The 24,347-nt window shown below is 40.8% G+C and overlaps 4 protein-coding genes across 13 annotated transcripts in view; 2 read left to right on the plus strand and 2 right to left on the minus strand.

Annotated features, from left to right (window-relative positions):
* Positions 1–4,637: 4,637 nt before the first annotated feature.
* Positions 4,638–7,030, minus strand: LOC112453946 (TIP41-like protein). Of its 2 annotated transcripts, XM_025015004.1 has the most exons (6): positions 6,922–7,030; positions 6,419–6,606; positions 6,178–6,357; positions 5,869–6,091; positions 5,632–5,790; positions 4,638–5,396 (listed from the first exon to the last, which is right to left on the minus strand). In XM_025015004.1, the coding sequence occupies exons 2-6, from the start codon at positions 6,595–6,597 to the stop codon at positions 5,199–5,201; spliced, it is 939 nt and encodes a 312-aa protein (XP_024870772.1). In that variant the 5' UTR covers positions 6,598–6,606; positions 6,922–7,030; the 3' UTR covers positions 4,638–5,198. The 2 variants fall into 2 exon arrangements, with proteins under 2 accessions (XP_024870772.1, XP_024870773.1); XM_025015005.1 differs by lacking the exon at positions 6,922–7,030 and having other exon boundaries at positions 6,421–6,505.
* Positions 7,031–7,238: 208 nt separating this feature from the next.
* LOC112453941 (tubulin--tyrosine ligase-like protein 12) lies at positions 7,239–9,308 on the plus strand. 2 transcript variants are annotated; one of them, XM_025014997.1, is made up of 2 exons: positions 7,239–7,322; positions 7,404–9,308. In XM_025014997.1, exon 2 carries the CDS (start codon positions 7,426–7,428, stop codon positions 9,283–9,285), a length of 1,860 nt encoding a protein of 619 aa, XP_024870765.1. In that variant the 5' UTR covers positions 7,239–7,322; positions 7,404–7,425; the 3' UTR covers positions 9,286–9,308. The 2 variants fall into 2 exon arrangements, with proteins under 2 accessions (XP_024870765.1, XP_024870766.1); XM_025014998.1 differs by lacking the exon at positions 7,239–7,322 and having other exon boundaries at positions 7,813–7,905; positions 8,016–9,308.
* A 594-nt stretch (positions 9,309–9,902) lies between these two features.
* Positions 9,903–13,979, plus strand: LOC112453999 (zinc finger protein 2-like). 5 transcript variants are annotated; one of them, XM_025015122.1, is made up of 6 exons: positions 9,903–10,277; positions 10,533–10,678; positions 10,751–11,097; positions 11,214–12,175; positions 12,294–12,519; positions 12,646–13,979. In XM_025015122.1, exons 1-6 carry the CDS (start codon positions 10,183–10,185, stop codon positions 13,423–13,425), a joined length of 2,556 nt encoding a protein of 851 aa, XP_024870890.1. In that variant the 5' UTR covers positions 9,903–10,182; the 3' UTR covers positions 13,426–13,979. The 5 variants fall into 5 exon arrangements, with proteins under 5 accessions (XP_024870890.1, XP_024870891.1, XP_024870892.1 ...); XM_025015123.1 differs by having other exon boundaries at positions 10,769–11,097; XM_025015124.1 differs by having other exon boundaries at positions 10,772–11,097.
* Positions 13,980–14,566: 587 nt separating this feature from the next.
* The window catches only part of LOC112454000 (basic-leucine zipper transcription factor A-like), a 56,227-nt gene continuing 46,446 nt past the window's right edge, over positions 14,567–24,347 (minus strand). For all 4 annotated transcript variants that reach the window (XM_025015129.1, XM_025015127.1, XM_025015130.1 and 1 more), the window contains one exon: positions 14,567–23,656. In XM_025015129.1, the coding sequence (XP_024870897.1) occupies positions 22,241–23,656 (1,416 nt within the window). In that variant the 3' untranslated portion in view covers positions 14,567–22,240. The remainder of the gene's footprint in view (positions 23,657–24,347) is intronic.

The raw sequence follows: 24,347 nt of genomic DNA on the forward strand, positions 1-24,347 counted from the left end.
ATATGTATGTATATATAATGCATAGATATGTATATACTTGTGCATCTATATTCGGCATGTCAGGCAGAGAAATCTGCGAAGACGTGTTTAACCATCCCGCCAATTCGATTCTTTTACATTAAACTCTTCATTTTCATTTTAAAGCACACGATGTAATTGCATTTTACAGAATGTAATTCCGATAAAGTACCGTTAGGTTTCAAGAAAAAATATAATTCGGTAAATGGATAGGTAAGGCGTAACAATTTTGAATCTGAAGAGTCTAGGTATATATTCTGTATTATAATGCTGTTCTTATTTAACTACATTTCCTTTCTGAATATATACATACGTGATGATCTAAAAACAGGCCATTCATTTTAACTTTTGACATCAAGTTGAGCTTTTGCTCAACGTTTTATTTCATTGCAAAACTTGGGTATACATCGTTCTTACGACAAGACATCTTGGGTGCGAGAACAGTTGCGATGGGACAGAAGAATAGATCAATAGAGAGTAGACCGTTGGATATTCCGTTTCATTCCTTTTTTGTTGTCGATCATGCATATCATAGACTTGAAGGAGTATGATTTGTCGTTGCCATCGTTGCCATCGCCAAGAAGCCGCGGTGAGAGTCTGCTTCTGCTCTGTTTGCTTTGCAGCCAATCGACAAGGCGATCATTACCAAGAGGTCCCAGATCGTCATCAGCGGGCAATTGGATACACCGTGGCGGGCGGCGAGGGAAGCGAACGGATGTAAGCCCGTTAGCCCGGCTGCGGCGCGATGCAGTTCAACGTAGTTCTGCTGTAACGTTCGTTGCTGCCGCCGCCGCCGCCGCCGAGACTGTCGAGGAAGAAAATCGAGAGCGGTATAGCTGCACGAAGGGTTAACGGCAGGATTGTGACACGTCTTGCGCCACATGGGCGTAATTAAAAAAAAAAAAGAAAGAAAGAAAAAGAAATTCCAAGTGCGTACGTAAATCAAGTATAAGATGCGACCCTTTGCGCGCACTTAGGAATACTTTAATATTAACAAAATAACAAAATAATTAGTTGATTTTAGCTAACTAAGTTGGAACGGATACCTTTTTTGAATTTTAATTTTCAATGTTAACTTGGCTTGAAGGTAGAGTGAACGCGAGACTGACAAAATCTCATTACGCTCATTACGTCCTTGTTTTTTCACTGTTGATCATTGTCAGCGTTGTTTCTCCCAGAAATCGATATATTTGCGAAATAATGACGAAAGTAACTTTATTCTGCAAGGAAGTATTATCTAACGATATTTCTCGACCGGTGACTCGCAGGTGCATGACTGCATGGTATATCCCGTGTTCGAAATTATCGACCAGAGATCTCGCTGAGCGACGACATCGTTAACGAAAGTCGAAAAACAGCCAGCCGGCCGTCCATCCGCGCGTTCGGCGTCTCTTTCTCTCGTTCGTGACCGATTTGTGACGCCGCGCGTTAATCGAGGGGAGAGAGAGAGAGCAAGAGAGAGAGAGAGAGATAGAGCGTAAGGGAGAAAGAGGACGGAAAGAGGTCCGGACACGCGTGACGAGCCGAAAATAAGAAGAGAGCAAAGTGGCCGGCTGGTCCAGTGGTGTCATGTGACCGGAAGTGGCATTCCTTCCTCGCCTCCTCCCGTACCCTCCCACCACCGTCGTCTTCCACGAAGGCTCGAAGAGCCAGTACCAGGCCTCCCTTTTTCATCTCCCCTTCCTCCATACTTCGTCCTCTTCTTTCTCCCCTTCGTCGGCGTCCCTCGTCCCTCGTCCCTCGTCCCTCTCGTCGTGTTGTTACTTATCCCTTCCTCCACGCTCGAACGACGCAGCGGCAACGGAAAATTGCCCTCTCTTAGCGACTCGTTAAGCATGTCAAGACATTGGGGCATCACGAGAAACGTCGACATTGGATTTCCGCGTTTAAAGCGCGATGTCGAGATCTTGTGAAAATCATTCGGGCGGACCCTTTCTCACCCTTCTCAACGTGCACGACCCGCGTAACGAGGTCGGATAAACGTGGGAGTCCGGATTCTAGAGTTCGCTTCGTCGCGCGATTGTCTATAAATCTGTTCTTTCCAATCGCTATGTATATACACGTACATAGTACGTTATATATTTTCTCCATAAAAAGAGAGATCTATATCGAAGACTGGAAGAGGGGATGAGGGGGGGAGCGGGGAAAAGCGAAAGAAAGGAATTGTAAAACAAATAGATTTTTTTCCACGAAAAAGTTTTGACTTTTATTATATTTGATCTACTTTGCCTTTTGCACTTTATGCGTTCGATATATATTATATGAAATAATTATTCATCCGGACTCTTATATGTTGAAAAAAAAGCGAGAAAAGATATTGTAAAAATTTAAGATACAGGAAACTTGGCTCGAAAGAACGATTTCGTCTCTGACGATATTAAGGTATTATTGTCTATGACTTGAAAACGACAGAATGAAGAAATGAACGTTACATCTTACGTATAATCGTATATCACGTTTTCATCCTTCAGCTGCTAAATTGCAGGAAGACATCGATCTAGTTTCAAGGTATCGAAATAGGAACCTGCGAGGTGACATAACGTTTTCATTCTTTCGCTCTTCGTTCTTGCCCTCTAGGCAAAGTCAGTCGTCAAATAACATCGATGTTGAAATACCGAAATAATATCCGCGAATCGATATAAGATTTCGCTCCTCTTTTCGCTTTCGAATCGTCGCCGCCGCCGCCGCGAACGAGTCGCATCAGCCATTCTCATTTTTTGCGTCGAAGCGAAAGCATCGCGGAGTAAGTAGTCGGTAGCGTCCCGGATGTGAACGCCTTCCCGAATTGCCGCGATAAGATCCCGCTTCCCTATGACGTCACGGTCGTTCCCGTACTTCCCGTCCCCGTTTCGCGATATCGGAGAGGGAGGACAGAAGAGAATCTGACGGAACCTCGTCAACCTCGTTACGTGTCGCCGTCGCCGTCGCCGTCGCCGATGTCGCGCACCTTGTTTCTGCTATTCAAAGGTCGCTACGTGCCACCGCGAGCACGCACCACTGTCACGGACAAAGACCTTCGACGAGTCCGGCTCTCCCGTCTCCGGCGCTCTTCGATGTCATCTACGGCGGCTACAGTGGCGGCGGTAGCACGTCGAGCCACGTCGAGCGAGTGGACACGAGCCTAATTTTAGGGGCCCCGCTTTGCGTCCGTCTGACGCGAAGAGAGGAAGGAGAAGAAGACGGAAAGGAGATCTTTTTCTCGGACGGATACAGTAGGGAACGGGAGAGTGTGAGAGAGAGAGAGAGAGAGAGAGAGAGAGAGAGAGAGAGAGAGAGAGAAAGAGAAAGAGAGACAAGAAACCCGCGTACGGTCGACGTCAGCGTGATGTTTTCGCGACGGAGCCGGCCGCGAGTATTCTATATTAAACTCCGGGCGCGGACGCGGGCAAAACTATTGCGAAACGGACGCCCTGATATTTTCGTTGCATCGCGCGAGTAACTGCTTCCGGCCGAGTGTTCTCTGTCTCTCGACCGGAGCACCGAAGCTCTCCTCCCCCCCCTCTCTCTCTCTCTCTCTTCCTTTTCATCGCTCGCTCTATGCTCTTCTATTCTCGCTACTACGTCTCGTCATCACTCCGTCTTTTTTCCTCTTCGTTCTCCTCTTCTCCTTTTTCTTTTTCCTCGTCTCTCTATCTTGTCTCGACCGTCCTCTTCTGGATCGACGAGCGCAGACGGCCGTGCTTCTTCAGCCGGCCGGAAACACCTACGCACCCGCTGGTAGCGTGTGAGAGCGCTATAAGGTGGGACGGAGGCAATAGGATAAGCCTACTCACGAGAGACTGCTGTCGTCGACGACCTCCTTGTCTCTTGCTCTTGTTGCATTTCTTCCTCCTCTCCTCCAGCCTCCTCCTCCTTTTCCTCCCCTCGTTCTCCTCTTCCTCACACCGCCTCTCGCCCTATCGTCGACCCGTCGATACGATAGAATTCACCCAAGTTTCTTGCGGCCGCGAACCACCGTGGAAGACCGAAGACGGCCCAGCCCGAGTCGAAAGTCGCGACCGGTCAATTCCCTCGGTCTCTTTTTTCCTTGCTCCTTTTTCGTTTGACATTTATTTTCTACTTGATCGGTAGAGAAAAGGAGGTGGACGCAATGGTGGAACACGGACTGAAGCCCTTCGAGCGGAATCTAATTCAAGAGACCAAGACCCAGTCGCGCTTCCTTTGACATTCGTTCCTCAGGCCGATATCTTTCTGGTCCAGGATCAATCGAGCAATTCGTGTGAACGTGTGAATGTTTTTACCAAGTCTTAACAGAAAAATAACGCTAGAGATTTTCCGTCGATTTAAATTTGCAACAAGTGCAAATTTCGATGTGCGAGTTAGGTGCGATAAGCGTGCCCAAGGCCCAAGTCATACAAGGAACAATGGGCAGATCTTGACTTACCTTTACATTACCTAAGACCTAAGACATTATTTTTTCGACAAAGACAAGAAAATTTTCAGCTTCCAGAAAGAAAATCCGTCTACTTATTTTCAGGCTGAGATTCTGACAAATCGTAGATTTAAATAAAAAAAGAAATAAGCAGAACATATGATTACATATTTTAATGCATTTTATAAAATTAGATGATGAAAGAAATCACAATGTTCTGTTTCAATATTTAAATTGCTTTATAAAATGGTTTTTCTGTACTTTTATATTTCTCTTAAAATCTATTTACCAAAGGTATAAACCAAAGTTCTAAATTTCACAACGACCCGTTATGCTGTCTCCGTTCTGTCTCTGTTTAAACGTGATTTTTCGTGCTCGAGGTCACTTGAAGGTCGTGTCAAAATTCATTGTATTCTTCTCATCGCTGATTGTGACGCCGCATGAGTAAGCATATAGTGCCATTCAAGAAACACATTGTTAAAAGTTAATTCAGCAGTTTTGCTTAAGTTTTTATTAGTTTTTATTAAAAATCAAGTGAAAGAGAAAGATATGATACATGATACTAAAGTGACAAGCACGATTAAGATCAATTGTGATAAATTCTTAACATAAATTTCAGATAAAGAGACAATAAAACTTTCTTATATTGTTTTTCGATTTCCATCTTTAAAATCATATATATTCGCGAAATGTTCAAGCAAGAATTAATGATTTGAGTATGATAATATATTTCGTATCATTTTTTTTACATTTATCGCGCGCGCACGACAAAATTACATCGTGCAACATCAAAATCCTGGCGCAAGCCTTAGGTGATGGAACTGTCTGCCGTATGTTCATCAGATTGTACTAATTTCTTTTCAGTCATAGTTTCATTTTGTGCAGTTGTATCTTCATGTAATTTAACTTCTTCTTTTTCAGGTACCATTAGTTTGTCGTATCGACTTCCAGTTAATGGCAAATGAGGTGCTATTGCGCTTGGTTCCAGGAAGAGTGCCGGCGAAACCTTACGGAGAAATAATATATTTTAACTCCCTATACTTAATCATCGATACAGAATTGTTCAAGACTTTAATTATTATCAATTCCAAGTCAACTAAATAATCAGAATAATGTATAAATATATTCATACATATTACAACTACTTTTAACATATTAAAGAAATAAATTTGACGATGCTTTTAATATCTTCGTTTGAAACTTGACAAGGAATATGGATGTCATCATGCTGTGTTACTTACACGAATATCTTTAACTTTAGCTTCTCGTGATGTAAACTCACGTAATAAGTAATTTTTCCCAATTTCATGGTAAATACGTGTGTCATTTATTCTTAGCATTACATTATCGATTCTAAGAAAATATCGCAATAGTATAAAAAAACTGCCAGGCATGACTCTCTACGGAAAAAAAGAATCAAGAGATATGAAATGCAACTTTGCGGCACATTATTACAAGTATATTATGAGATAACTTACAATTTTGACTGAACTCGCTGCAATGCCATTGTCATGAAGTTCATCTTCAAATAATGTTAAATCGTGATAAAACATAATCTTATCTCTCTGTTTTAATTTATCCATATCAATTCTCTCATTTGTTTCTTCGACTTTAAAGCCGGATATTGTACCAGTATAATTGGTAGTAAATGTCCAGTCAAAAGGCTTGATCTTTTCTTCTAGATATTCACTGCTTTCTGATCTGTCGATATACATGTAAATAGAAAAAGTATATTTATATAGAAGTATGTAAACTTATTAAGTTTAAAATAAGTATTTTGCACATACCTCGATTCCTTCCATGCTTCCGCACAAGCAAGCTGTACATTGATCTTTCCATTGGAAACATATCTTAGAGCATCCAAGGCATTAAATTGCAGCGACGCTCCATTCTGATGCTTGAGGGATAACACGTTATTGGGAAACACCATGTCTGGCATATGTGGCAATTCTAACGCATTACTATATCTACAAGAATATGAGTTGCATTTCTGATATTATGATATTTTCAAGATAACAAATAACATACACGCAAAATTGACAGGCATTTGCGTCGTTGGTACCGCAGCCATCCTCGTTCTTGGAACACTTTGAATGGAGTATGTGAGACTGGGTATACTTGATACGCCATGGAGGACAAACATGTTCCTCCTCGTTTACCGGTAGCCTTAAAATATCGATTCCACCGTGCACTTTTATAGCTGTCATTACCTAAAACTAAACAAGACTTGGTATATGAAGAGAACTTGAATTAATATAGGTTAGATAAAAATCAAACTCAACAATTAGATATCTATATTTAAATATATCCTGGTTTTAATGCTTTCATTTAATTATAGCATGAAAGTTAAATGTGTATATTAGACGTTGCAAATTAATACCAAATTAATTACTATTAGAACAAGCATTTATATTGCCTACTTATAAAATACTACAAAAAATCAGAATTCAATTTTTTCGATAAATTAAATTAAATTTTTAAGAAACACTGATGTTCTGCTCATTATGCTGATTTATTTTCATTATATTTACATTATATCAGCCGATAGTTTTAGCAGTTCGTATATCTTCTTCGTACGTTAGATAACTTAACCTCACTCAATTTGTATCACGAATGACACGAATCACGAACTAAAGAGAAGCCGGAGAGAGGCCATCCCAAGCCATCCTGGCCCCCGGCCGGCCTTTTTCATGGGACGTGGGACGTGAGACCGTCGAAACCCCCTAGAAGAAATTGACCAATCGCATTGGTCAATGACCGAATTGTTTAAATGTGATTGGTCAATTTCTTCTAGGGGGTTTCGACGGTCTTACTTATTGTGTACCGTTATTTGCAATAATGCCAACATTTATCTAATTTATGTCAACGTTTTACATGAACTGGTTATTTTCTGTATTTTCAACATCTCGCACGTGTCAATTTCAAGAGACAGGTTCTTTTATATATATATATATATTTGACTTTGTTGTTCTTAATTAGAATAAGTAATAAATAAAATATTTATTTGTTTTAGGCCAGCTTATGTATTTTTCACAATGGATGGTATTGACTTATTTAATGTGTTTCTTGCGACACATAAAGCGCAACTTCAGTCTTACGGTGTCCCACAATTATTTTGGAAAGTTTTATACAACAAGTTAAAAGATCAGATTTATGATGCTGGCCTTGTCTTTCAGTTGACAAAAGTAGAATATGAAAATGGAGAGAAGCATGTTACAGAACCAACATGGAAGCTAATAGTATCTACAGAATGTGGCATTTCCACACAAGATCCCAATAATATTTATCTTATTGATCATGCATGGACATACGACGTCAGTAATGTTCAACAGAATTTAATTCAAGTACCTGGTCTGCTTGATCGAATGTGCTTTCTCATGGGATTAAACACCGAGGTGGATGAGCAAGAGAAAATCAAGAATGTTACGGACGAAATGTGGCGTTACAATCAATCGTATTCCGTCAACTATGGAGAGATAGAAGATAGAATGCCAGTATGGTATATTATGGATGAGGTTGGTTCAGCGATAAACCATAGCAACGAGCCAAATTTTAGAGCCGTCCCTTTTCTGCATATGACAGAAGGTGTAATTACTGTAATTTATACGCTTCTATTTCCTATAAGAGACGTTGCTGCAGGGGATGAAGTCACGAGAGATTTTGTAGAAGGTCAGACGAAGGATCCTAAAAAAAGACGTGCCCTATTGTTGCCTTGGGCCCATAGCACTTTTGAAGATGAAAGTTTTCAACAGAACGAGCCAGATGCAGATTATTTTTTAGCAGGTCATATTCCTGAAAGTTTGCCAGAGAACCTGGATGCAATCAAAACAGATACTGGTAGAAAATTAAAGGTATTTTCACAGTACAGTTACGTGAATAATTATTTGACAGATCCGGCATTTGAAATCACCGACAACGAAGAAGAGGCGGACATCCTGTGGCTCGTATCTCACTACAAGACGTACAAAGAATTAAATGTTTCCTCGCCTCATGTTTTTATAAATCAATTTCCATATGAGAATGTCTTGACAACAAAGGATCTTTTATCGATTGTATGTAGAAGAAAAGCAACGAACAAATTGTGCGATTCAGATACTCTCGAGACTTATCCAACATGGTTACCGACGACGTATAATCTAAGTACGGAATTGGCACAATTTGTCGCTTATTTTACGCAACGGGTAGACAAGAATTTGGATAATTATTGGATTTGCAAACCGTGGAACTTGGCGAGAGGCTTAGATACTCATATCACGAACAATCTCTATCACATTCTGCGACTGCCTTGCACAGGTCCGAAAATCGCGCAGAAGTACATCACGCGGCCAATTTTGTACAACAGACCGGACATGAATCAAGTGAAATTCGATATGAGATACGTTGTGTTGCTCAAATCTGTAAAGCCGCTACGGGCGTACGCTTATGCAAATTTCTTTCTGCGTTTTGCAAATCAACCGTTTGCATTGAACAATTTTGATACGTATATGCAACATTTCACCGTGATGAATTATACCGAGGAGAATCCGCTGTTTCATATGAAATGCGCCGATTTTATTGTAGAATGGGAAAATCAGTATCCTGATTATCCTTGGAAGACTTGTGTCGAGCCGAAGGTTCTTTCCGTTTTACGACAAACTTTCGAAGCTGCAGTCGCGCAGCCGCCGCCAAAAGGAATAGGCGAGAGTCCGCAAAGCAGAGCCGTTTACGCCGCCGACTTGATGTTGGAGTGGAGAGACTGCGAAATGCAGCCCAAGCTGTTGGAAATAAATTTTACGCCCGACTGCCAGCGGGCGTGCGAATATTATCCAGAGTTCTACAATGACATTTTTAAATGTTTGTTCTTAGATATCGACAATTCAGAAGTATTTCATGTATTGGATTCAGCCGGAGAATAATATCAGACTGTTTATATAATTTACTTGTAAAGTTGTAACTTATTGTTCCTACTTTATACATATATGTATATATGTATATGTTGCTATTAAGTTTCTGTTTGCTGGTTGGCTGACTATACATATATAACTAAATTATTCAAAACACGTGATTGTTTGCCTATTTAAATTAATTCATATTCATGAGTTATGAAAATATACATATGTGTGATCATTGAGCTATTCATATTTCGGATTCATATTCATACCAATGAATTCGTATTTATTTCATAACATCACTTTCGATATTTACACATATTTCTGATTTAGCATCAATTATATTTACATTAATGACTGAATTGCATTACGTAATTAATTACATTTGTGAATTATGTTTCCAGGCAGTTTGCAACTTTACATTATCTTTTATTCATTAAAAATTAATTAGCATGAAGAAACCACGGATTTAATTACAAGATTAGTGGAATATTCTAGAATATGTATAATTTTAAATTGAAGCGCCACGAATGGATTAGTTGATGGAAAACGTGAGTAGATTGGCGTAGCGATCACGTGGTTTCTTTACAACCCTCTGATCCTCTGCCTCTGGCGGCTGTGGAACAGGGCTGAATGCAATGGGGGGGGGGGGGCAGCAACCAGCAACCTAACCTTTCCATTATTGACTTGACTTCACTATCCACTAGTCTACTACTCCACTTTCGTTAGTCTCGTTTCCCTGCGTATCCGAATCGCAGTCATCGCAGAGACTTAAGCTTTGAGCTGGAAATCCATTGGGAATTTTGGAAGGAGAGGAAGAAGAAGAAAAAGAATTGCAGAGACACAGAGAGAGAGAGAGTACAGTCTTGACGACAAAACCTATATATTCTTCTACAATTGCAATTAGGAACAATCGTCCGACACATGAGAATCGTTTGCGCCGCGTTAAATTGTAAATATTCGTCAGAAAGCGAGGATTCGTCGAATGTCACTTTTATCAATTTTCCCAACGATGACACGTAAGTGTTATGTCACAATATATTTTCTGATAGGTGAAGGAACATTTTCGCATTCATTCTTAATGCGATGCTTAGTTCGATAAATTATTATTAGTTAGATAATTAAATTCATTTTCTTCATTTTATTGTTGGGCTCAAAGGCTATCTATTTATCTATAGTTATCGCTAACATATAGTACAACTAGGTATCTGTAATTATCGTACTTTGACTTATGTCACTGGTTTGAATTTTGAATTTGACAATGATTTTTACAGAGCCAAAGTATGGGCGGAATGTTGCGGCAGATCGGATTTAGTCACAAAATCGAATGCGGAATTGCATTTGACATATTACGTTTGTTCTCATCACGTTGAAGATCGCTGTTACGTGAGCAAAACTGTTCCCATTGTTTTAAAAGAAGGTACTATTCCTACTTTATTTGGGGCCGACTTGACTATCGATGGTGAAAACTTAATAAATATGTTTGATAAAGCACAGCCTTTCCAACAAGTAGGTGGTGATGTGCCTCAAACGTATTGCGATATGAATGAAATTGAGATAGACGAGTATCGTAATGTATCTGTTAGATTTGCCAATTTATGTCGAATCTGTGGCAAATCCATTCTGGATGGAATAGACATCTTTACAGCCGAGGGCATAGAGCTTAAATTAAAAGAGAGAATAAATTTGCATATGCCTATCACGATTGACATAGACGATTCATTGCCACAGAAAGTATGTACCGATTGCTGTAACAAATTGGAAATTGCACACTCACTAGTCGTTTCATGTCTAAGAACTGATATGCGCTTGAAACAGATTCTAAATATTGAGAGAGAGGTAAGTGTGTTATTCGACCGTAATTATAAAGGTTTTTAAAAGTTATATTCATTTATTTGTAAAAAATGTTTTCCAAGTACATTTGTTGTATAATCGATAAATGTTTTGTTTTGCAGCCGGAATACGAGAATAAGTACAATGCGTTGATTAACGAATGTTCATTAGAGATAGTTGAAGAAATATATATGGATCTTGATACGCATCCTAATTCATTTACTATAAATAAGATGATGAACTCTGATTCAGAAACAAGTTTGAGAGGATTAGGAAATGGAGAATGTTCTGAAATACAGAATAATAATTTTCAGAGCATTACGAAGAATGTTGTACCATTAGAACTCAGTACTTTAATCCAGACTAGTAGTAGAGGAGTTAATAGTGAAAGTAACGTAACTATCACAGAAGAGATTTCAAAAATTCAACAAGATAAGATCCAGAATGGAAGCCCTAGCGTTTTATGTCGGCAATGCCAAACTTTTTGTGAAACACAGAAAATATTTGAGAATCATAAAATGTTTTGTGCTAAGGAACAAAATGTCTCTAAACGTGCAGATATGTCTAGAACTGCAGAAAATAAAAGGTCTGGCAGAGACAAGCAGATTAATTGCAAAGTAGAAAATTTCCAGACGTGCAACAAAAGATTCGATGGCAAACAAATTATCAATAATGTTGAAAGCTGTGAATCATTACATTGTGCTGTTTGCAACCAAACATTCAAATGTCAGCTGGATTATGATAATCATAAATATCTTCATGGAAATCTTATTGAAGTTAATAAAAGATGCGGTCATTGTAAAAAAGAATATTGTAACAGAAAAGACTTGGTAATTCATATCATGGAATCGCACGAAGGACGATTATCATTTCAGTGCTCTTCATGCGATAAAACATACGAGAAATGGTCTAGTTTAGATATTCACGAAGCTACTCACAGAATAGATAAACCCTATCTTTGCGATCTGTGCGGAAAAAGCTTTAAGCATTCCAATAATTTAAGAGGGCATAAAAGAATTCATTTGGACGAATCTATAAAGAAAAGACACGTGTGTGAGATCTGTGGCAATGCATTTAGATCACGGTATAGTGTGTATATACATATATATATATATATATATAGAGGTTTATTCTCCAAATTATTTCAACTAAATTCATTAAAAAAGAATTATATATTACTTGCGTATTTCTTGTTTGTATAGATTTCATTTGAGGGAACATATGAATCAACACAATGGCAACAGACCTTATTCTTGTGAACAGTGCGGAAAAGCATTTTATAGGAGGATTCAATTGCGACAACACAAATTATTGCATGGCTCTAATAGGCACACATGTCCGATTTGCGATGCAACATTTAATCGTAAAGGAAATATGAACACACACGTGAAACGGCATAATAACGATAATGGAGGATACACATGCAGCGTAGGTATTTTGTAAAAACTTTACATAAATTATTAAATTTCTTATCTTTATGTCATTGATATTAGCCATATTCTCATTGAAAATTGATTGGGAACGTTATCAATTGCTTCGTACGCTTTATTATAGGTTTGCGCCTACAGATGTAAATCCATGAGTGAATTGAAGATACATAGGAAAAAGCATACCGAGGAGGAAATAGTGGACAGTATTAAGAAGAAATGTACCGACAAGGAAATATGGCGTTGTAACATTTGTAGTAAGATATTCTCGAAACGCGCTATTTTATTAAATCACGAGCGCGTACATGGAAACGATAAGTTTTATGAATGTGACGAATGTGGCAAGAAATTAGCAAGTAAAAGTTCGCTGATGTATCACAAGAAGTCGATGCATTTGAGAGAGAGGCCACACATGTGTCACTATTGCGGAGATTCGTTTGTTTCGAAAGAGGCACGGCTAATCCACGAAAGGATACATACCGGTGAACGTCCATACGTTTGCAAGGTATGCAACATGCGGTATAGATGCTCCAGTAATCTCAGCCAGCACATGAGGATCCACACGGGTCTGAAGCCACACAAGTGTCATTTTTGCAACAAAGATTTTACGCGCAAAGGCGCGCTAATCGTGCACGAGAGAATCCACACGGGTGTTAAGCCTTATCCTTGTGAGACCTGTGGTAAAAGTTTCTCACAGAAAAATGACATGTTAAAGCACGCTAAACGCGCAACGGCAGATCGATGCAGTGCCAGTGCAGCCGGTGTAACGAGATCTTTAAACGGGGAAAAAAATATGTTAAAGCATACTGTGGTGCACGAGCAAGATACCTTAGTAATTTCGAATATCAATTCATCGCATATTCTTCAAGTTTATGTCAATACTAGCGCTTCTTCGGAAATTAAATAATTTTCGTAGTATCCATGTGGTAATTATATACGATGAATCGAACATTAAAGTTTCGTACAAGAAGAGCAAATTAAAATCTATCTTTGTGCAATTATTATCGAAAAAAGTATATTATGAAAAAATTGTACTAGGAAAACGCTTTTCTATAGACGCAATACGTATTTGCTAAATTATTCTTCATTCTAATTATTCTTTCATCTCATATATTACAGTTTTCCGATTAGTAAAAGTTTATATATGCAAAAAATTATCGAACTTCTATGACCGAATACTTGTAAGGATGGAGGCTTAAAGTTATCAGCGAAATGATGATATATATAGAGACATCTTAAGAATATAAATACAAATCAGATCAGACTTGTTATGCTGGTTAAAACAATATTTCTGACTAGTTATATGCTATTCTTATTGTAATATTCATTGTTGAAAATGATGTGTCAGTATCCAGCAGCGAAACGAATCTATGTGCTTGCATGCGTCAGAAAGAGTCGATTGTAGACGTATCTTCGATATGAAAATATAATAAAGTATAAAGAAATCGTTACCTTTTTTAATCTGGATAGTAACTTCTTATTTAAAGTTCAACATCTAAAATTCGCATTTATACTTAAATTCAAATATAAACAATCTATTTTATTATCCTCTATATAATGAGACTAATTGTAAGTAAATATTATATTTAACATAATCTCTAGATGTCCAACAAATTCTCCAAATGTCCGAAAAGCTGAACATGAAGCTCCATAAAAAAGATCATATGTAATTTAAATGATTTGATAAAACCTGATGATAGTATCCCGCAGAAGATTGTACATACAAGATTGATTTCCTAACAAATTGCATCGATGTCTATAATATGAGAAAATGAAGATCGCTTTGCAAATCATGTTTTGAATGTAGTAATGCTTGATCTAGCTTGGCGAGCAATCACCTGAAAGCGCTCGTTTATATCTCGACAGCCTTTCCGCATTGCTGAAAAGTGAGGTGCAGTAAAAGTCATTGGGTATTTATTTAGAATACGGGCCTGAACGCGAATACAGATGAAATTATGTTCAATCAACGCGTTTTTACACGAAATAAAAGAATCTAAAGAATCTGTATTCGCGTTCAGGCCCGTATTCCAAATAAATACCAGTCATTGTTATTATATAGAATAATACTCTTTATTGTTTTTGATAGTTGTTTTTCATATCGTGCGTTGCAGTTTCTTTTTACTCAACTTTGCCATATCCAATTAATCAACTCCTTGTTTTACTGTCAGTTCTGCTGTTGCTGTTGCTAATATATTTTGGTAGAACAGTACGTGATACAACTCCACGATTTTGAAACAAAGAGAAACGAAGAAAATGGCGACACGCCCGATCACTCGCGAACACACGTGTGCCGTATTATTCGTCGACCGCATATAGGACTAGAGTAATTGCGATTTCTCTCCCGTGTAACATTCGTTGACCGATTATATATATATAATTTTTTTTCTCAATTCCTAAATGATCGAGGAGCACACGTGCTTTTGTGCGCAAGTAAAAACGTGGGCCCGATCGAGTCGCGTGAGTTTTCATCCTGCTGACGACGACCGATGACCGGTGGTCTTTTCTCAAAGTTTGTCATACGCTCGTTGTAATTTACAATGTTTTTTTCTCTTTTTTTTTCTTTTCAGACGTAACGGCCTCACAATGCCACGCCCTACATTATGATCGAGTGATCGGCGCGTGGTCGACGACGATACAGTTACGCATCTCTCGGAATATAAATCTCCGACTCTGTTAAAACGCGCATATCCGGCACGCGCGTTGTGAGCGCACGGCATTAGGGTCGAATCAAGGCGAATGACTTGTAAAGAGTTTGTTCGCGGAAAAAGGCGAAATAATTTTCAGCCATGTCTCCACTCGATCGCTCGGTCAATCGCAGCACAGACTCGTACTCGCTCGCAAACGGAAGCGAAAGCGAAACACTAAAGGTGCTGTTGGGGCAGAAGGAACGCTTCCGAACTCTTGTCGTCCCGTCGCTAACGCACTTCCAGATAGCGCTTATTATGATCAGGATGATCCGAAAGTGCCGTGTGTTTGCTCGACGCGGCCGACGACACCGCCTCGACTCGCGACCGTCCCTTTTCTCTTTCTCATTTATATCCTATATTACTCTCTCGTCTCTTCTTTAAATTAATTATCTCTGTATGTCTCCCTCCCCCTCTTCTCTCTCTCTCTCTCTGTAACCATCGCTCTACTATTTACAATGTACACATAACGCTGTGCACCCTTCCTGCTCTAATTTCTTACGACGGCGCCGAATTACGCGCGCCCGATCACTTCCCAATCGACGGCTGCTCGTCATTGTCCCTTTCTCGCCTGAAACTTTTGCTCCGCGTTTACAACCTTCTCGGGACGAAGGAACCGAGTCGAGGGGAGAAATCGGTTCGCGCGATGACGGCTCAAGCTCTTGATGTAATACAAAGATAAATGGTTCTCGATCATCATAATTAATTTACGCTGTAATATAAGCGTGATGTTGAAACAAATTACGAGTTTAAAATAAATCGCGTTTACGCTAAGAAAAAAATATGACGTTTTTATCAAGTTATGCACAATCGATAAAAAACGCAACGATCTTTGATTATAAAATTGATTCGAAAGGACTGCTCAGTAAACACGAGAAAAAGAATGAATTTCGACGAGTATTACTGAATGGTCGCGAGCCGCCATAAACGCGAATAAAAACGAATTTCGTCCGAATGTCGCCACGACGATGAGGAAGAATCAATCACGTGCTCGTCGTCGCCTCATATTATTTACCAAGTTAAATATATACATATATATGCATATAATAATGATAATAATAGTAATAATAATAATAATAATAATCTTATACACATATACACGCACACGCACATGTACACGTATACGCATACATACACTTTTCTTTAATATATAATATATATCTTATTTATATATATATATTTTTTCTCAATATTAAACTTATTATATCCTCTTTTTCATTTCGCTTAAACATATCTTCGCGCTCGTGCTATTTATACTATTTACAAACGCCTTTATTCGGTATCTCGTTAAAAAAAAAGAAAAGATAGAAAAAGGAAAAAAGAGAAAAGAGAAAGGGAAGAACGGGAAGAAACGCGATAATCGTCAGAGTATCGTGTCGCACACCCTGCTGCCACTTGTATGCACGTCAGCGTGCCGAGAACTCCGCGTTGTCCGGCCTTGCTGTCGCGCTTAACAGTCGTAACTTTCTCCCTTCGGCGGTTTTTAGGCACTTGACGAAATACGCGTGCCCGATCGTGAGCTACGCGTCAGCGTGTGATCGCGCGAAAAAAAAGAACAAAACTTGACGTCCTGCCGATGCCGGCAACGCTCGCACGTTCTCGCGCTTTCGCTTATGCATGGGAGTTAAGGCGTTGGACCATTTCGCCAGGACGCCCGATAACGTTCATTTGAAAAACGTCTCAAAGATCTCGTGCGCCTCTCGAACGTTTCTGACATTGAGAGAAAATTCGCAGGCAAAAGCAAATTTCAATATTTTCCCTAAGGAGGGATACTTGTTATTACAGATAATTTTGTAAACTGACTCAGAAATCGCGTGTAGTACCGATAAGAATATTATTCTTTTTTTCTTTTATATTTAGATTCTCTTCAATCTTCATCATCCGATCGTTATCCAACTGTTACGTGCGATTCTACGATTGCGAAACGCTGCTGGCGCGGAAGGCGTCATGCGGCGAATGCTTAATTTTTTAGAAATACTCTACAAACTTTTGCGCCTTTCCTCGATTGAGATATATTAATATCAAATTACTTCACTCGACCTTTCTCGAAGCAGAGAAGGAAGGGTTCAATTTGTGAAAACGTATGCGATTTGAGACAGGCGCGAGGCGCGAGTACGCTGTACGATTCTCCGCATCCGGTAGCTTCGCTCGCGGATTAACAACATCGTGGAAGAACAACGCGGCTGCTCCACCGAAAAACATAATGAGCAAAATGTTGCTCAAGTATTAAAGCATTATTTACGTTTTATGAAAGATCGGCGATATACAGTAACATATAGCGACAGAATATCAATCGTACTTGAAATTACAGTGAATCATAATTGTGATTAGTTATAATGGCATGTGAGAAAAAAAGATTTTCTAGAAAAGGGTGTCAATCCATTTTCTTGCGGAGCAGTCAAACGCACATCGAATCCTTCCTTCAGCGTACAATAACCGAAGGGTAAATCGGATTAGAAACAAAAAACTCGTCTATCAATTCGCTTCCGCTGTCTCAAAAATTGAGTATTCTCTTAATTTCGGCCTGAATATTACAGAGATTTAGATTTGCGTTTTGTTGTCAGAGTCATATTCCGGCGAATACAAGTTCAGTGAAACGCTAACGGAGGAAAAATAGTTACCAATTACAGCTAGGATATTTTAGAAATCTACATACGAACTCTCCCCCTCTCTCTCCCTCCCCCCCTCTCTCTCTATCGGAAAGAAGCTACTTTTCCGCCTAATCACACTGTTCTTTCCCTGAGAGATGCGAGCCTTTGCATCTGCTCGGCTTACGATTCATCCGCGTTCACTCGCCGTTACTAATGTTCAACGCCCAACGCATATGCAAAGGACTCGTGTGTGACACTCACGCGCGATCAGACGCACGGATTTGTACGTACGCTCTTTCTTTAAATTCTCCGCAGCTTATTAAAAGTAATATTGCTCGTCGTTTCCGCGGAGAAATCACGCGGTGAAAGGGAGGAAGAGGGAGCATTGTCGTCAGAGAAGAGCGGTTTGGTGAAATGGGACGGAGAAGGTTTGCAGAGAGAAGAAGGGAGATGCGCGTGCGAGAGGTGTGTCGATCGTATGTGTGTTGTAGTACAAAGTAGAAAATGGAACTCGAGGAAGGATCTTTGAAGAACCGAAGATAGTTGACGCGACTCGCAGGGTGGGACGAAGGTGTGAAAGGTCTCTTCTTTCGCGACGATTCGCGTTTATGCTTAAGAGCTTAGACTTAGTAAGTAACGCATATTTTATACGTATATATATGTACAACAAGTACCTAGCATATTTCGCGTATGACTCCGTGTGTACGTATCGCGCGCGCGCGCGCGCGCGCGCGTGTGTGTGTGTGTGTGTGTGTGTGTGTGTGTGTGTGTGTGTGTGTCACGTATCATAAAGAGAGAACATCATTATATATAATTACAATTTAAATCAACTTTATATCCCAATAATTCTACGTCATATCCCTTTTTACACACATATGTACGCTGCTTGCTCTCCCTTGTTTTTCGCACGCGCACTCCCATTTACTCACATTCACCCTCGCGTTTAAGTAATCAGTCGAGTCGATAAGTTATTATTATTACTCTCTTTTGTAACATTAGACTTTCTTAAATCATTTAGCTTTTAAGTATAGCTGCTCTTTAATGGATTCGTGGACGTTGAGGGCGAGATCGCGCACAGATTCACGCGAGAAGATGCGTCCGGGGTCGAGCGGGCTTTTCAATCGACTATAACTCCGAGTGTTTCGCCTTCTTCACGCGCGCGCACGTCGGCCACTCTTTAATTTGATACATTTACGGGAGATCAGTGGCGCGCAGTGGCCACCATGCGACGATCCGAAGGGGAGAACGTTATTCCGATCTCTAAAATGCAGGTACATTTGTCGACGTCGTATATCGAGATACAAGATATTCACACGAAGGCGCCAGCGTCTCGCGTTAATCTCGTTGGTACGCGTTATTTATCTCTTACACACAGACACACACACACACACACACACACACACACACACACAAACGTATGTAATGCACGACGTGGCTTGTTGTACTCCACTTGCAGTTATATTTTCCTTTACAACTTTTATAATTCTCTTTTCGACATTGAAGGAACAAATAGTTCCAAGATCTTTGAAAAATTTCTATCTCGTTATAATTCAATGCGATTTTCATTAAACGGTTGTTTTTTAGTATTTTCTTATTTTATATCTCATTTCTTTCTTCTATTCACGACAATTTTAGTGTATAATAAGTTGCCCAAATCTTTTTCTTTGTCTTGGTAAGATGTTTTAATATTTTTGTAATTGTTTATTTGTGGAAAGCTTGATGGACATTCTGATAAAATAATTAATGCGGAGTTCGTGTTATACCAGTCCACGTCATGCATTTTAGGGTTAATGCGTTGCGATGAAACTTAATAGACTTTGAAAACCTAATGGACTACTCTGCATGCTTAATTTTTACATTTCAACTTGCGATTAGACTTTGTGATTGAGACAATCATGGCATACACTTCTCCGCTAAGTCGCGGTGGTAAAAAGAATTCTAGATAAACATTGTTACTCGCTGAAAAAATAATTAATTACAGAGTGCTATTATGAATCAGTGAGTGTGCGCGTTAAAAAAATCGTGGCGCTTTAAAATTAAAATAAAAAATAATAAATATATATCTGCGTCTACACTTCATGTGTGTGTGTGTGTGTGTGTGTGTGTGTTTATATCCTAAAATGTAAAAAATCAAGGTAGACAAAGATCATTATGAGATAACTCGTATAATGAGATAACTGTATAAGAATAACTCACTTTGTTCTGAGTGCAACGTTCTCAAACAAATGCAGTCATTGGATTAAACGCGTATTCTAATACCTAGCTCAAACATGTCTCGTAATTCTAACGCAATGTTCCAACCTCTCTCTCTCTCTCTCTCTCTCTCTCTCTCTCTCTCTCTCTCTCATTCATTGTTTTTCCACTTTCTCGCAACGCGTAAATCGAGACCAATTGCACCAACCCGATTCAACCTGTTCAATAATTTGCTTCATAAATCTTCATAAATTACGACTCTATTTAATGCGATAGAGTATAGACGTTTTAGCTCTCGGGTTCTCTGATAGCACATCACTCAATGTATCAGTGATAGACAAAATAATGTACAGTCAAATATTTTCATTTTAAGAGCATTATACATGTAGATATAGGATCTGATTGACTTTTTAACAAACTCAGGTTTTTTAATCAATGTCCGCGGCACGCGAGATGAAATACCCGAACAAGCAGAATCTATGTTGGACCGCGCGACTGGTGGTGCCGAAAGTACTTTGAGATTGAGACGCCGACATCTCCGACTTACATCGTATCACGCTTACGACGACAGGACACGCGTCATAAGGACCCCGAGCGACGAACGCTTCTAGCGATCCGTGAGAATTTGAAACGTCTTCGGCTTAATGTATGCCCGTGTCTGTTACGTGTTCGTGTGTCCAGAGAATAGAAACCCAAGATGCAGTCGCCCTGTAGCACCGTACGACTTGCGTGCTACGTCTCTTCGTGTAATATAGGCCACGGCATCGTACACATACCCACACACAGTCTGTCTGTATATGCGTACGAGCGCGCGTTTGTGTGTATGAATATGTTGAATTCGCGTGGATGTGTGTCCGTATACATATATATACGTGAGTATCGTCGGTAATTATCATCGATTGTTCCTCCCAGAGACGCGGACCCCGACATCGCATATCGTTCCACGAAAAAAAATCTCTCGGGGACATTATGAACGGAGGCTGCGACTTATGAACAAGAACGGCGAAGGAGCAGAAGCTCCTCAGGCCGGAAGACTTGGATCGCAACGTTCTCGTAGGTTTTTCCAGCCTCGAAGAGGAAGCTTCCTCGTACTCGACGTAACCGATATCATTTTGTCTCTGTCCCCTGTCCGTCTTCTCGAATCTCTATGCGCATTCTCTTGTACATGTTAATCACCTTTCCGAAAATCCACACGTGGATCCTCGAGCTCGTAGGTGCAACTGCAGAAATACTGCCTCGATGCCGTCGATCTTTCTATAAGATTCCATATATCGGATCGTTGTTACGCGCTATTGAAAGGTTAGTGATTATTATCAATAGTCCTCTCTCAAATCTTGGGACAAATTATCCCGAGATACGAGTAAATTGTGCTTGCACCTGCATCTCGAAATTCCACGGGGAAGATGATACACGCGTCTCCGTGATCTTATACGCGGTAGCTCGATACAAAATTTGCCGTTTGAATATTTCTCAGGACACCAGATCATCGCGAGTACCTGTCGACACGCAAACGCTAAAGGCTTTCTTTTCCTTGTCTCAACCCGTCCTCTCTTCTTAACTCGTTCTTAACTAACGTTCGTTAAACCTTCAGAGCGCTCTATTTCGTCTGCACCTGCGGATGCCGCGTGTCATGACGCGTCCGTCCCTCGGGGAGCAGATACGTTGGGAGACACGTTGATTAGTGATAGTAATAATAATAATAATAGTAGTAGTAGTAGTAGGAGTAGTAGTAGTAGTAGTAGAATAGTAGTAGAATAGTAGTAGTAATAGTATACTAGCAAAAGTAGTAATATAGTATTACTAGCGACAGTAGTAGAAGTAACGATAACGATAGTGGGGCAAATAGTCGCGGGAGGGATAGTACGAGAAGTAATGGTAACGATAGGGTCAGTAATGGTAGTGATTACGATGGTAATAGCGATGTGGTAAAAAGAGCGGAGGAAGAACAAAAGTGTCACAGACGGTTGTGTCGATATCGGTGTATACGTCTCTATATGTATCAAGGTTTACATGTGTATTTGACGCGACAATAAATTAACGCGAAATAGAAAGGTAAAGGCTCCTCGAGAGTCGCCGGCCGAATATCGAGCGCTCCGGAAGGTAGGCGAGAGATCCGTATTTACCGCCGTCTCTCGCCCGCGTGCCTTCGCAGAACTCATCACGGGCTGCATCGGCTACCGCCGCGGATTTATTTGCCCTGCGGGGTCAGCGGATAGAAATCGATGAGATGACTCAACGACGTCAAAGTTGGAGGCTATGATCCTACGCACATCAACGACTCGTGCGTACTACTATTGCTACCAATGTTGCTGACGCCGGCGTTTCCGATAATGTTACTATTGCCGCAGCTGCTACCGCAAGTGCTCCCCGATGACATCAGGAGTTGTTGTTGCTGCTGCTGCTGCTGTTGTTGCTGCTGGTGATGATGTTGATGATGATGATGGTGGTGGTGGTGATGATGATGGTGGTGATGATGATGCTGTTCCTGGGTCGTCGTTGTACTTCTTAGGATGTCGTCTGCCGAAAGAGGCGTCAGCTTCCACCCGGGCATAAAGTCTAGGTCGAGATCAGGCCCAATGTCCACATCCAGTAATTCGTTGTTGTTGAGCGGGTCGAGCGGCGACTGGCTCGATAGAGATAGTACGCTCCCCCAATTGATCGATCGGCTATCGTCACTGTCACCGATGCCGGAATCGACATCGGTTTCTCCCGACGACGTCGGTGACACAGGGAAAGGCGTTAACCTGCCCTGCTCGGGCGGTTGCAGTTGAGCGATCGGCGCCGGTACGACCGGTTCCATAGGTGGTGGACTCCTGTCCCTCTCCATCTCACGTTCTAAGTGTCTTAAAGTGTTGCAGATCAGTACCGATCGGTGGAGGCTTGGATCCGGGAATTGACGATACCTGGCAAGTTTGCACATAGAGATGTTGAGCACGGCGAGTCGTCGTTGCCGATAGCAGGCTCGACCGCGCCGACACCAGCTGGACTTGGAACCTTCGCAACACCGCTCGTTCGCTCGGTAACTTGAGCCAAGCTCTAGGTAGCTCTTGCCGTTTTCCTCGCGACGTATCGTTGGTGGCTCGTAATGATGAAGGGCGCCCCATTGTGGCTGAGATCTCGATAATTGGCTGTAACTGTTGCTGCCGATAGGACTGATAGCGGTGCGTTGATGGTGATAATAATGTTGCGTATGATGCTGCAACTGGGTCACCGGGGATGAGGCCGACGTCGAAGGTGATGCCGGCGATTGTTGTTGTTGTTGTTGTTGTTGTTGCTGCTGCTGCTGCTGCTGCTGCTGCTGTTGTGATTGCTGCTGCTGTTGTTGCTGCTGCTGCTGCTGCTGTGCCTGTTGTGGCGATTGGGAAGATGGATGATGCTGCGATGGGTGTTGCTGAGATTGCTGTTGCTGCTGAGACTGCGATGAATTCGTCGAGGGCTGGCACGGGTTCGTCGCCTGTAGGCAGGGCGAACTTACTTCCATCTCATAATACGACGTTGACGTCTGATTCAGGGATGGCCCGTAACTGTCGTCCATCGCCCACCAGCTACCGTCAACGCGTCCAAGCTTTGACGGACTCTCGCCTAAATCCATGTGGAATTCCATACAGCCGACACCACCCTCCAATTTGCGTTTTCCTGCCGTCGCCTGCAGACCCATCATTGCACAACTCTGAAAGCACCCATAAATCGCTAACATTAGCTCCATGTATTTCTTTGCGCACATTCAGCTCTGTCTGTATAAAAGACATAGCTATTTCTAGTTGTAATTCCATCATCTTATATGTTGAGCTGTTACGACTAATTGTAAGTTTGTTAAGAATCAGCGTTATTTTCAAGTTATTCGTCGATGTTGATGCAACAAAGTCGAATGGGCACGTTTTGCGCGGCGCTCGAAGGCGAGAGAGTAGGCACGAGAGGACGTGACTCAGACGCTCGGCACTCCGTCCGAGCGATGGAAAAAGTGACGTCACGCGACTCCCTAGCCCTGACTGGAAGAAATCATCAGCGGAACGCAGACGACCGCTCGCTGGCGAGCGGGGCTTGGCCACAAGATTTCTAGCGGCGGTACTTTAGAAACGTTCGCTGACAATCTTGCGACAGAGAAACCTATATGCGGAACAAAGAGAAGCTGTATCTATTTTTTCGACAAATGCTTAATTTTGTAAGCTGTAAGACAGCTTGGTAATGAAAACATTTTTGCTCCAATAAAAGAGGAAGTTTATAAATATAAGTATCTAGTTTAGTTGAATTAAAAAATCTGAATCTTTATAGTTAAACATCATCAAATTTTATTCTGTTTATTTAAAAATTGCATGCGTTTTTCGCGAACTGAGAATGAGGTCAGGACATCCCGAGAATCC

This window comes from Temnothorax curvispinosus, unplaced genomic scaffold (assembly GCF_003070985.1).
Source record: "Temnothorax curvispinosus isolate PA1 unplaced genomic scaffold, ASM307098v1 QBEX01004771.1, whole genome shotgun sequence".
Lineage (NCBI taxonomy): Eukaryota > Metazoa > Arthropoda > Insecta > Hymenoptera > Formicidae > Temnothorax > Temnothorax curvispinosus.